The sequence below is a fragment of the Pongo abelii genome, chromosome 11 (genome assembly GCF_028885655.2).
Source record: "Pongo abelii isolate AG06213 chromosome 11, NHGRI_mPonAbe1-v2.0_pri, whole genome shotgun sequence".
Classification (NCBI taxonomy): Eukaryota; Metazoa; Chordata; class Mammalia; order Primates; family Hominidae; genus Pongo; species Pongo abelii.
Genome location: NC_071996.2, coordinates 108,794,762 through 108,808,949, shown reverse-complemented (window position 1 = coordinate 108,808,949; position 14,188 = coordinate 108,794,762). Strand labels below are relative to the sequence as shown.

Here is a 14,188-nt window from a genome sequence, read left to right as displayed (position 1 = left end):
GGTGAATTGCTAGGTCTGAGGTGAACTAAAATGTCATTTGCCTATATAAATAAATTCCAGAGGTCTGATAATTTCTCATGAATAATTCAGTGACATCATCTGGGTTCCTGGGATAGTTCAAAGATGCTGAACCAATAGACAAAAGGGAATTTTCTTTCTCCTTTTACATAACAAATAATGGCAGCAAATTTAAGTTTGATAACAGATCTATTCTTTCTAATGATAAACAGGAGAATACACAAAGGGAAGGCTTTTCTTTCTCTTTCCCTGGAAATCTAAGAAGATGAAGAAACTTTATATCATTATTAGAACTCAAAGTTGTCATAGACAATTTTTAATTGTGCCTACCATCTACATTCTCTTTCCCTGTTAACAGCACCTTGATTTTCCTTTGAGGACTCTCTCTTCACCTATCCTTATTTATGGAGTCTGGGTGGACTTGACTTCACTGTCTAGTTCCAGGGGTGGTCTTGTGGCCTAGTTTTAGTCTATAAGAATATTGTGGCTGGGTGTGGTGGCTCAAGCTTGTAATCCCAGCACTTTGGGAGGCCGAGGTAGGCAGATCACGAGGTCAGGAGATCAAGACCATCCTGGCTAACACGGTGAAACCCCGTCTCTACTAAAAATACAAAAAATTAGCCAGGCATGGTGGCGGGCGCCTGTAGTCCCAGCTACTTGGGAGGCTGAGGCAGGAGAATGGCGTGAACCCGGGAGGTGGAGCTTGCAGTGAGCAGCGATCGTGCCACTGCACTTCAGCCTGGGTGCTGGGTGACAGAGCAAGACTCTGTCTCAAAAAAAAAAAAAAAAAAGAATATTGCACCTGTCTGGCCATGAAGGTTGGTTCAGAAGTGGACACGTGATCCAGGCTGAGTCAATCAGCGCTACTGAGCACTGTGCTGAACATCCGTTCCAGGATGTTTCCCGATCTACAGAGAGACTATCTCCTCCTACAGAGTTGTTGTGTTGGAGCTGCGGATGGCTGTCTTTCTACCTCAGGTAGCCCCTTGAGAATGGTGCCTGCAGAGAGAATAGGAAAGCTGAGAGATGAAAAAAGAGACTCCTAATGGCCTGTCTGGAGGAGTTGGATACAGCTTTGCCTGAAGTCAAGATATGGTTATGGACTTCTTTTAAATAAGTCAACAAAATTTCCTTTATGAATCAGGTCAGTTTGATTTAGGTCTCTTGTTCTTTGGAATATAAGAGCTATTGCCTAAGCCAGAATTGTTCATCAGTGTACTTAGTTTTTATCAGATGCTTTTAAGGAGCAGACAAAGAAAATACATAGAAATCTCCACTCTGGTATTGGACCACTGATGGGACTCATCCTCTTTTCTCCTGGTGTTTATGAAAAACCTTCTGATGGCTTTTATACTTCTTTGGCAATTGCACATTCCATCTTAAATCCTTTTCTTAAGATGGTTAGCATGATCTCAGCATTGTGTTTTCTCTTTCCTCCAAGTGTGGAATTCACCAGATTTCTCTCTTGTCGTCCAGATCAGTGGCCAAGTACGTTTCTTCAAGTTGGCTTCTAGACCATCTTCATAATAGAACGAACAAATCTTTCAGATGTTTACATTTATTCACCCAACCATCTCATTGTTCCAACTATGACCTACCTGAGCCAATCCCCTGTGCCAGAGAGATATAGCACAATTTTTGTTTTTGTTTTTTCTGTCGCCAGGCTAGAGGGCAGTGGCGTGATCTCAGCTCACTGCAACTTCCGCCTCCCGGGTTCAAGTGATTTTCTTGCCTCAGTCTCCTGAGTAGCTGGGACTACAGGTGTGCACCACCACACCCAGCTAATTTTTGTATTTTTAGTAGAGACAGCGTTTCACCATGTTGGCCAGGTTGGTATCAATCTCTTGACCTCATGATCCACCTGCCTCAGCCTCCCAAAGTGCTGGGGTTACAGGCGTGAGCCACCGCGCCCGGCCAGCACCATGTTTTTAATGATAATGGAGACAGGTATATCATGCTAGTTTAAGATGCTTTAACTCCCACTTTTTTTTTCCATATGTAAACAAATGTACTCCCTTCCCAACCATGTGTCTACAAACCTCTTTTATAAATAAACTTTCTTCTAATTTAGCCAAAGAATTTTTTTTAAAAAGGTTGGGTGGGGGGATAATGATACTGCTATTCAGCTCTTGAAAAAGACAACAATAAAGGCACTAATATTTTTAGAAAACTTCAGAGGCATCTCATTGCTAAAATTATTTACAGGATATTCATGCTGCTGTTAAATAAGCAGATCAGATTTATCTGCTAATAAAAAAGCAGCCCGTTGTCAGAGGACTATCTTAAGTTTTACAAAACATAAAATACCAGCAGATAACAGGTATTATGTTTTCTTCTGGCAAATACTAACACTTCACAGCTAGTATATCTTGGTTAGTTAATTGGGCCTATAAAAACTCACTAGACTGTTTTACTTGCAGCCACTGAAATTCTTTCAACTTGTTCTTTACAGCTTTTCAGAGCTAAGGTGGGAAAACAGTTACAAAACAGAGCAGCTGAAAAGATTTTAAGGTCTCAAGTCCATATTTACAAACCTTACAGTGTGTGTGTATTCACTTATTTTATTTTATTTTTTATTATTATACTTTAAGTTTTAGGGTACATGTGCACAACGTGCAGGTTTGTTACATATGTATACATGTGCCATGTTGGTGTGCTGCACCCAGCAACTCGTCATTTCACATTAGGTATATCTCCTAATGCTATCCCTCCCCCACTCCCCCGACCCCACAACAGGCCCCGGTGTGTGATGTTCCCCTTCCTGTGTCCATGTGTTCTCATTGTTCAATTCCCACCTATGAGTGAGAACATGCAGTGTTTGGTTTTCTGTCCTTGCGATAGTTTGCTGAGAATGATGGTTTCCAGCTTCATCCATGTCCCTACAAAGGACATGAACTCATCATTTTTTATGGCTGCATAGTATTCCATGGTGTATATGGGCCACATTTTCTTAATCCAGTCTATCATTGTTGGACATTTGGGTTGGTTCCAAGTCTTTGCTATTGTGAATAGTGCCGCAATAAACATACGTGTGCATGTGTCTTTAGAGCAGCATGATTTATCATCCTTTGGGTATATACCCAGTAATGGGATGGCTGGGTCAAATGGTATTTCTAGTTCTAGATCCCTGAGGAATCGCCACACTGACTTCCACAATGGTTGAACCGGTTTACAGTCCCACCAACAGTGTAAAAGTGTTCCTATTTCTCCACATCCTCTCCAGCACCTGTTGTTTCCTGACTTTTTAATGATCGCCATTCTAACTGGTGTGAGATGGTATCTCATTGTGGTTTTGATTTGCATTTCTCTGATGGCCAGTGTTGATGAGCATTTTTTCATGTGTCTTTTGGCTGCATAAATGTCTTCTTTTGAGAAGTGTGTGTTCATATCCTTTGCCCACTTTTTGATGGGGTTGTTTGTTTTTTTCTTGTAAATTTGTTGGAGTTCATTGTAGATTCTGGATATTAGCCCTTTGTCAGATGAGTAGATTGCAAAAATTTCCTCCCATTCTGTAGGTTGCCTGTTCACTCTGATGGTAGTTTCTTTTGCTGTGCAGAAGCTTTTTAGTTTAATTAGATCCCATTTGTCAATTTTGGCTTTTGTTGCCATTGCTTTTGGTGTTTTAGACATGAAGTCCTTGCCCATGCCTATGTCCTGAATGGTATTGCCTAGGTTTTCTTCTAGGGTTTTTATGGTTTTAGGACTAACATTTAAGTCTTTAATCCATCTTGAATTAATTTTTGTATAAGGTGTAAGGAAGGGATCCATTTTCAGCTTTCTCCATATGGCTAGCCAGTTTTCCCAGCACCATTTATTAAATAGGGAATCATTTCCCCATTTCTTGTTTTTGTCAGGTTTGTGAAAGATCAGATGGTTGTAGATATGTGGCATCATCTCAGCCCAAAATCTCCTTAAGCTGATAGGCAACTTCAGCAAAGTCTCAGGATATAAAATCAATGTGCAAAAATCGTAAGCATTCTTATACACCAATAACAGACAAACAGAGAGCCAAATCATGAGTGAACTCCCATTCACAATTGCTTCAAAGAGAATAAATAGTTAGGAATCCAACTTACAGGGGATGTGAAGGACCTCTTCAAGGAGAACTACAAACCACTGCTCAATGAAATAAAAGAGGATACAAAGAAATGGAAGAACATTCCATGCTCATGGGTAGGAAGAATCAATATCATGAAAATGGCTATACTGCCCAAGGTAAATTATAGATTCAATGCCATCCCCATCAAGCTACCCATGACTTTCTTCACAGAATTGGAAAAAAACTACTTTAAAGTTCATATGGAACCAAAAAAGAGCCCGCATTGCCAAGTCAATCCTAAGCCAAAAGAACAAAGCTAGAGGCATCACACTACCTGACTTCAAACTATACTACAAGGCTACAGTAACCAAAACAGCATGGTACTGGTACCAAAACAGAGATATGGACCAATGGAACAGAACAGAGCCCTCAGAAGTATTCATTTATTTTAAAACAAAGTGAATAAATCAGGAGATCTTTTGCAAAAGGGGAAAAAAATCCAACAAATTTGAGAATAAAAGAACAAAGTATGTCAGCTGAGGCAATTCCCAAAATGTCTCTATAGTTTTCCTAGCACTCTGTCTCCAACTATGCACCTCCAACAGAATGAACTACTCTCTCTCAGTACATATAGAAGCTAATACCTTTTTATAGTATAGCATTTATCACATATATTATAGTTCCATTTTGTTTGGGCTTAGATCTATTCCTGGCTGGATCCTGAGTTCCTCCAAGGTGGAAGTAACATCATATTCTTGTTACCGGCACCTGGTCTACACTAAGATTTAGCAAATATTTGTTAAAATGTCATAGGAGTCAGGGGAGAGGAGAGGGGAGGAGAAAGGGGAGAGGGGAAGAGGGAAGAGAGAGGGGAGAGGGGAGAGGGGAGAGGGGAGAGGGGAGGGGATAAGGGAGAGGGGAGAGAAGACAGGCATGAAACCAAGTGAGAACCCTAGGGAGGAGTAAGAGAAAGCTTAGACTCCAGGCCACTGGGCAGGTGCAATACTGGTAGAGAACTACATACAAGTTGGTCTGAGAAGATCTAGAAAGTCCAGGGCCAGCCAAAGAAAAAGTATTAGTCATATATATTTTTATATATATTTTAAAATATTCATAGACCCTAGTAAACTTTCAAGTGATTATTCTCATTATTTTGGCTTTGAAGACTTCAGTGAGCATACTTTCATTCTTGCTGGCCTATTTTTAAATGAGTTTACAAGGAGTTGTTAGGTAACTTATCTTTATAATTTCCTTCTCGATAGTTCAGAAGTTCCCCAGTATAGAATGACTCCAGAAAACACTCATCGGGCCTTTCAACCAGAGACTCTGGACTTGGGGGAGTTCTAAGTTCATAATAATATTTCTGATGATGCTGGTCCACAGTGGTTTTGTTAGAGAAGTTGGACCACTTTCGTGTTTACTCAAGGGATTGAAGTCAATGTCCTATTTTCAGAATTGTGGATCAGAATCCTTGATGACCACCTGGCGCATCCCTTGAGGGTCTCTCCTGGGCCCCATTCTTCCCCTTCGTGTGACTGTGATCTGATTTTAGCAAGTGCCCTGGTGGTGATGCTAAAGACCTGCCTTTCTAGGAACCACAATCTCATAAAAGCTGCCTTGTTGGGTCTGGCTGCTTGACAGGAATGAAATGTTAACTTTCTAAACTTGCTTTCCTAGATCTCTCCAAAAGTGGCAAGACAACAGTGTAATTTCTCAGGCCTATGCTGAACAAAAGACACTCAGGAAAGGAAACCTGCCTTAATACAAAACACTAGTGTTTTTCCTTGGCGTGGGGAGAGGAGAGGAAAGGATGCTGAGATTCTAATCCCTGGCTTGGAGTATCTCAGGCAGTCACAAAGAACACTCGTCTTTTATGGCAGTGCATTTCCCAAGCATCCCTTTGGGAAGCCTCAGACCCCAATTGTCTGGAAAACATAAAATCAGTCACTTTTGGCAGAGCTCAACACACTGGAGCATGGGAAACACAAATTAAACTAGAGATACTTCTTTACTCACTAGATGGTCTGGTTACACGTTTACTTGGCATAAAAATAGAATCATTAAAAAAGGGAGCACCCAAGGGTATAGTTATCTAGCTCAGGTTTGGTGAGGGTCAGAGGAAACTTCAAGTTTCATGAAAGTTAAGCACCTTCATCCTTTCAGCTTGATGTAAGGAAATCATATAAAATAAGGTCAAAACAACCAGGACTACTTTGTCTAAAATTATTTGTCTTATTTTGCTCATAGGAATTCATAGTGGTTTTGAGATACAGCACTTTTCAATGCACTGGACACGGTGTTTGTTTTGGGTACAGTGGAAATGACTTTTCTTTATTTTATTGCTTGTTTGGCTTATTGAGGGAGCTGAGCCTTACCTAACAAGTAGCTCACATCTCTTGTCAGAGGCAGTAAATCGATCTCGATCAAGTTTGAAACTGAGTGAATTGTTATCTAATCTGTTATTCTGTGGAAATCTTTCTCTTCTGCTACAGAGAAGCTAAGAGACAAGTTTTCCCATCACTCTAGGTGTCATTCTGTTTAATCCTAACATCTGTAATAAAACCAATAAATAGCTGTTTGTTCCGATCCATAGTCTCAGGCTGCGTCTCTCCAAAGCGGCTGAAGCCACTTGGCTTGAGATCGCCCATCTGCACTGTGCACTTCGAATTAGTGTTTTGAAACTCCATTAAACAGGTGCAATCTTCTGGGCTGAGCAGTTTCGGTTGCTTTGCCCAACAGTGGTGGATCCTGAAACTGATTTTCATACCCCAGTGTAGAGATGCACGCATGACAGGCCCCCCACACAGATGTAAGAACTAGAGGGAATCAGCTCAGTTGCCAGACTCTGTTCTCCCCACTCTGACCTTATGAGCATAAACATGAGTGTGAAACTCAGGAAAGGAAACCTGCCTTAACAGATTTGCCTTTCAAAGGAGCCAGTGTCTTTCATGGGCACCAGGGATAACAGAGTCCCCTACCTGGTTCTCAGAGCAGCTCTAAAAGGCATAGTAGAAGGCAGAAATCATTAGAGGGTGAGTGAGAACTGAACCTCAGCAAGGACACTGCTATTACCATGTTCACCTCTGCTAATAATGCCAGTAACAAGAACTAACAATTACTGAGCACCAGCTCTATGTCAGGCACTGTTCTATGTATCTGATATGCATGCACATTTCATGCAATTCTAAGCATCCTCTTCCTGGGCATTTTTGTGGATGCTGAAGAGTTAAGTGCATCTTGTAGGCACAGACTTGCTTCTTGAAAACAAGAGAGTGAATCGTGCTACCCTGAAAAAACCCAACGAGTTTTTCTTCAGTGGTCACTATATTCTTTTCTGTTCCCTGAATGTCAAAGGATTTAGCAAAAAGAATCCTCTAATACAAAAACTGCCCTTATCTCAAAACAAATCCACCCTAGTATGCCGGTAAGATCAGCAGAATGTGAAGTGCTCAGATCCAATAAACAAACAACTGACATCTCTGACAATAAACCTTTTGAAATTTACTTCTAATCACCATTTTCCAAAGGAGAGATGGCTTGTGTTGCAAGAATCAAAGCTCAGTAGATGGTGACAAAGATCCCTTGCCCTCTTTAAAGTAGCTAACTTCTGCTTCCCCCAAACCAGTTGGCATATAACAGGAAGTATGAGAGCAATCAGAATGAACTACTGCACATTCACGGCGTTTGATTTCCATAAACAGCTTCTGTGGGAGAATACGTCTGTGGTTTGGGTAATGTTCCTGTCTATGAAGCCCAAGAAACCTAAATAGAATCTGATACATACAGAACATTCTTGACCGTGTTCTTCTGCTCTAAACATTCTTAGAAAAGATGAATTCAATGATTGAAATCATGCATGTGCTTACCCAGAGTAGGTCATACTCAGATGGCCTTGCTCTTCCTTCATCGTCTTCATATAAAGGGAAACCTTCCCTCCGAGCCTGATAATACTCTTTCCGCAACTTCTGGATACGGTCAGTGCTTCCACCCGTGGGACGGCCACTACATGATACAGACAAATAATCAGATTCACACAGTGTACATCATCTTTGAAATCACTTTTGGATCTTCTTGTTAAAGGAGTTGACATCCAAATTTGGAAGATTCAATAATGTAATTCAAATATGCCAGGAAAATGGTGAAATCAGTCATAAATATGAACAAAAAGTGGTCTTTAGGTTCCTACCTTTAGTTCCAAGGGTCAAATGTCTGACTTGGGATTCATAAATGCCTTTTGAATGAGAAGGTAAGATAGAGTCTTGACCTTTTAGAGCAATTAAAAGGCCCACCACTTTTTTCTTATAATCACACGCACAGAGTTTTGTCACATTTTAATGTGGATATCTCATTTTCTCAATAAGTATTGCTAATTTGGGACAAAGCTCCATTTGTTTGACCTGAAGGCTGGATATGAGACAGGGTTGGCATATGTCAGCATTCATTTCCATGAGGCTCATGAACTTTGGGAGTGGGGGGTGGAGATGGGATACATGTCAATATATGGGTACAGTTAGGACATGTGTAAAAAAGGTGACAGTAAAAAAAAAAACAAAAACGGTAAAAAAGTTTTTTTTTTTTTTTTTTTTTCCAAAGGTGGGGGAAGCTGCTGTAGAGTAGAACATGCTTATCCAAGTTCTCCTCTCTGTACTTCAGCCAGTATTTCCTCTTAGGAATTATAGCTTTTCCAGTAACTCATCTGCCCAACCCCAAACTGCTCAGCTAGCACCTCCCTTGTAGCTTAGATTAGGTTATTGTGGTTATTTTAGTGGAACCAATATCACATGATATTATACAGGGCTAGGGAGCAAAAGAATGACAGGCAGATCTGAACAGCGATTCTACTTATTTGGTTCATTTGAGGCATAACTGAGTGCCCCATTGCACCAGACCTCATGTTAAAATCTGGGAGTGGAAAAAGGAACACTTCACAGTCCTTACCTGCAAAAACAGTCTGGGAGGTAGGGGACAGAGAGGTATACAGAAGACTACAGTCCATTATGACTTGTGCTGTTACAGAGATTTGCATGGGGTCATGGGAATGCAGAGTGCTTAAACTTTGACAAGGTGAGAGCAGGGCCATTGAAGAAAATCACAGAAGGCTCCATGGAGGAGGTGACACTTCAGCTGAGTCCTGAAGGATACAAAGGTGCTCAACAGCTAGATAAGTGAGAGGAGGATATTCCAGGTAGAGGGAAGGGCAGTGAGTGTGCAAAGTAAAGCAATGAGAAAGCATCTTGCTTTAGAGGCATGCAAGTCGATCAGTTTGGGCAAGCACTTGTCCTTAACTTCTTTTGTCCTGCCTTACACACATACCAGGTGTATGGTGTATGTTCCCTTTCCGTTCTCATTTACAAAGCAAATTCGAATAGAAGTGAGTTCTGGTGACTTTAATTTAAAGTTTTTTTGTTATTATTTTTTTTTTTTTAGTCAGAGTCTCACTCTGTCACCCAGGCTAGAGTGCAGTGGCGTGATCTTGGCTTACTGCAACCTCTGCCTCCTGCGTTCAAGTGATTCTCCTGTCTCAGCATCCAAAATAGCTGGGATTACAGGCGCCTGCCACCACGCCCAGCAAATTCTTTGTGTGTGTGTGTGTGTGTGTGTGTGTGTATTTTTAGTAGAGACGAGGTTTCACCATGTTGGCCAGGCTGGTCTAGTACTCCTGACCTCAAGTGATCTGCCTGCCTTGGCCTCCCAAAGTGCTAGGACTACAGGCATGAGCCACTACACCCAGCCATAGTTTAGGGTTATTTTGAATTTACTCTAATAATGACAGAAGCATATCACTTACAAATTTTGGTACTTTAACTCAATTGATAACATCTTATCAATCATGACACTTGTGTTTCACAGAATCACTACTGTAGCATTTGGGGAATAAACACAGGAAAAAAGTCCAGAAAGTCATGAACTAAGTGTAAAACATGCTGTATCTTCTCTCTTGTGTGAGCATTTTAAAGAAACATAGGAGGGTCAAAGAGAAGAGGGACAAGTGAGGCTTGGAAAGGTAGGTAGAGCCCCAGTGTGAAGAGCTTTGCATGTCAAAAAGATCCCCAAATATTACAGCTGGGTTCCAAGTTTAAATGAGATATCTGATAATATGAGGTATCTAAAAGCAACAGAAAGAGGTCATCTATTTTTAAAAAATATTTTACAACTATGTAAATTACAAAAAAAAGAAAAAGGTGAGTAAACATCTTTTGGAGGAAAAGCATTCTTCTCAAACTAGATGGTAAGTTAATTGCAAACTGGATGATGTACCTCTGCCTTGTGGCTGCTCCCTGACAGTTCGCACAGGGTTCTGGGCTTCCTGGGTGCTCGACAGACACTCAGCAGCTGATGCCTTTGGTTCAGAAAAGACCAACCCTTGGGAATCACATACCTTTCTTTTTTTTTTTTTTCAGTATGTATGTTAAAACTCTCATAATAGTTCTAATTCTCTTTCTTTACTATACTTAGAAAAAGTTTTCTTTGAGCACTTGAAAAAGATAGTAAGAACAAATTAAAAGTCTTGATAAGCTTTTCTGAACCATGGGCAGGCAGGAAAAGCAGCACAGTCTATTTTCAACAGCTTCCCTAGCTCTTGAGTAATACGAGATGACCGTGGTGTCTGTATCCAACACACAGGCTTCTGTCGATTACGGAAATTCATGAGCTGCGTTCAAACTCACCAGATGAGTTCAATCAACATGGTGCAAACATCGCATACATAATCTATTAGTTTACCCCAAAGAAACTGAAGCCTTGAATTCAAGTGGAATGAAGTCATCAGTAATAAAGAAAAAAAAAAAGAAACTGATAAAGCACTGTTTTTTAAAAACACACTTTTCTTCCATTTGTGGTGGAAAAAAAATTGTACTGAGACTGTAAACTATTCTTCCATATGCCTATAAATACATAAATTTTAAAATATGGGTTTGATCAGATTGCTGTTCTCAAATAAGGGAATGGGGCAGGAATACAAAATCAGCTGTTCAGGATTCAGAAAGTCTCCTGTGGCTGACAGGAACATGACTATTTACCCAGAAAAGAAATCTGGCCCAAGAGAAAAAACAGGAAAACAGCCCAGAAAGTCATGGACCATCTAAGTGAAAAACATGCTGTATCTTCTCCCTTGCGTGAATATTTTTTAAAAATATGGAACACTGTGCAAACCTTTTGTGATAACCTGGGACGACGTCTCAATATCATCTCTTCTTTTTTCCTCTCAACCCTCATTCTACTTTTAGAAACAGTATCAGACTTTTCCCAAATAGGTATTTAAGGTGGTAAGATTAGGGATAGCAAATTCCAATTTCTGATTTGTAGCTCTTCTCAGCAGATAATACACATATGCTTACCACCAAATTAATAAAAATAATATACACCACTATTATAACCAAAGCAATTACTTGATTCCATGTTGCACTGAAGATGTAGAAACTTAGCAAATTTTAGAGGGACATACACCTTTGTGATAGTGGCAATCATCATAATAGTTATAATTTATCGAACACTTATATAGCAAATATATCTATATATACTTTTACTTACTCCACTCTCTGTCCACAGCAGACATCACGAATCAATTACAGCATTCTTTCTCAATGCTGTAATTGGGAAAGAATTCTCAGAATTCTTTTAGCCTAGAACTTCAGAAAGCCACTACTAATCTATAGGATTGGTACATGAGTTTATTTACAATTCCTGTGTGACAGGTGCTGTCAATATCTCCAAACCTCAAAAAATATTGATGGATTTATTATTCTGCTCAATAAAGATGAAGAATATGAAGCTCCTAGCAAATAGATGATTAACATGTGTTTTCTCACTTCAAAGACTGCTCTTCTACTATGGCTTACTGCCTTCCAACCTACTTCCCTTCCTTCATCTCATTTTATGTTTTAGAGACTGGGTCCTCTAGCAAGATACTGAACAAGAATGGAAGTGAAGGCTAGCCTACAGGATTTACTTTCTGAGGATTCCCATTTTCCTTCCCTATTTACATGTCATTTGTTCTATATTCCTTGCTTTATGGAATTTAGCAGTACAGATTCTAGAAATAGCTTCAGAAGTGACATCAGATCATGATGTAACTCAAATACTATTGAAACCATATAAAACTAGTAAAAGTGTCAATAACCTCATCTCCACATTGTTAGTTTAACAATTAGGCTTTCCTAATAATTTATTCACTGAATGAAGTAAAGCCCTGGCCATCCTTACAAAGAGTTTCTGTTACAGCTGTATCCCTATATAGATGATCAATGACAGTCTTATACTTTCGATGTGCTGGAATTTTTATGTTAAATTAATTCAAGCAGTATAATAACACGATGTATATTGTAATGATTTTAAAAATAAATTGTATTGCTTATGCCTTTAAAGGCAGATGTATCATTAAACAGGCCCTTCTTATAACACTTTAGAGCTGGACAGAGCTTAAAGTTGTAACGGATTTCGGAAACCATGTCATTTTCTTCATAGCCACCTACAGCAACAAATTCCCACGTCATAAACATCACACTAAGGCATTTGGAATCTAGCCTTATTCTTCCTAGTTTAAAATGACCTCAACTGTAGTACTTTTTAAAATGAGTGTTCATCTGTGCATGCCTTCATCTCCTCCCATGACTGCTGCAGGCTGAAAAAAATGAACATTTATCAAGCTCCTATGGTGTCCTAAGACAGTATTTGTGCTTTACATACCTCATCTCATTTAAGCCTCAGTCAAATCTGTGAAGATGACACTGTTGTTGACATTTTACACACGAGCACACTGAGGCTCAGAGACGTTAAGTAACACAACTGGTGAGTGGTGGGCCAGGATTTGTGTGACTCCCAACCAGCGCTGTTTCTACTATATCATGTTGCCTTGCAAGACAGGCATTAAAATGCAGCAGGCATTTTGTGGCTGCGGTTCACAGGCATTTCAAGGCAGAGGGAATTTAGCAGAGCACATTTATAGCCATGCCTTTTGATATTCTTTTATTTGCACAGATCTTTACAATAAAAATAGAAATAGAGGTAACCAAAGTAATAGAAATACATGCAATGAAGTCCGTATTCATTAAAAAATGATGTTGGAGCCACTGCAGGCTGAGATTTCTGGGCAATTAATATTATATCTCTAACAGGCTTATGTAGAGAGCTGGTATAAAACTGAATGGGGTGCAAAAGAGAATCAACATATGACAAAGATCCTACATGAAAGACACATTCTGGAACAGCACCAGGATTGAGAGGCAGACAGAACTGCTGGGGAAGTTCACCACTAACTGAATGAGAGGGAGGTGGTCACTACCACCAAACCCTGGCCACTGTGGGACCTGGGAATTATCTGTGATTACATATGTACAAGTGGGCATCTATGTAAATATATGCATCCTAACCAGGATTCAGTTGTATATAGTTGATTTCAAACAGCTGTTTTTGTTTTTGTGTTGTTTTCATACAGCCTCAAGATGTAGCTCTTCATTTGGAAGGAGAGGTGTTGGCCTTTGGTGAGCACCGCCCTTATTTGTGGATACCAGCCTGGTGTCCAGATTTGATGATGCAGTTAAGAAATGGTCTTTATAAGGTCAGGTGAGGTGGCTCATGCCTGTAATCCCAGCACTTGGGAGGCTGAGGTGGGCAGATCACCTGAGGTCAGGAGTTCGAGACTAGCCTAGCCAACATGGTGAAACCCCATCTCTACTAAAAATACAAAAAAAAATTAGCTGGTATGGTGGCATGCACGTGTAATCCCAGCTACTAGGGAGGCTGAGGCAGGATAATCACTTGAACTCAGGAGGCGGAGGTTGCAGTGAGCTGAGATCATGCCACTGCACTTCAGCCTGGGCAACAGAGCAAGACTCTGCCTCAAAAATAAATAAATAAATAAATAACAGAAAGAAAGAAGGAAAAGAAATGGCTTTTATAGCCTGGAACTTTAACAGGAATATTCCTATCTGGAGGTGATAATCCTTACGAACTCTGAATAAAACCCTTTAAATTGGATGTATGCGTGTCAACAACAGTCAGTAGGATAGGGAGTGTTTTTGAGTTTAGTGTTTTATAGAGTCTTTAATTTTTTATGAAGTTACTGTAAAATGTTATTTTGATGCTTCCTTTAAGATTGTTAATTATGTAAGTATGGTGTTAATTTTTGTATAC

At 40.0% G+C, this 14,188-nt stretch overlaps 1 protein-coding gene across 11 annotated transcripts in view; it reads right to left on the bottom strand.

The window, feature by feature from the left end:
- The window catches only part of PARD3B (par-3 family cell polarity regulator beta), a 1,076,689-nt gene that overhangs the window by 112,924 nt on the left and 949,577 nt on the right, over window positions 1-14,188 (bottom strand). For all 11 annotated transcript variants that reach the window (XM_024243295.3, XM_024243296.3, XM_024243297.3 and 8 more), the window contains one exon: window positions 7,924-8,059. In XM_024243295.3, the coding sequence (XP_024099063.2) occupies window positions 7,924-8,059 (136 nt within the window). The remainder of the gene's footprint in view (window positions 1-7,923; window positions 8,060-14,188) is intronic.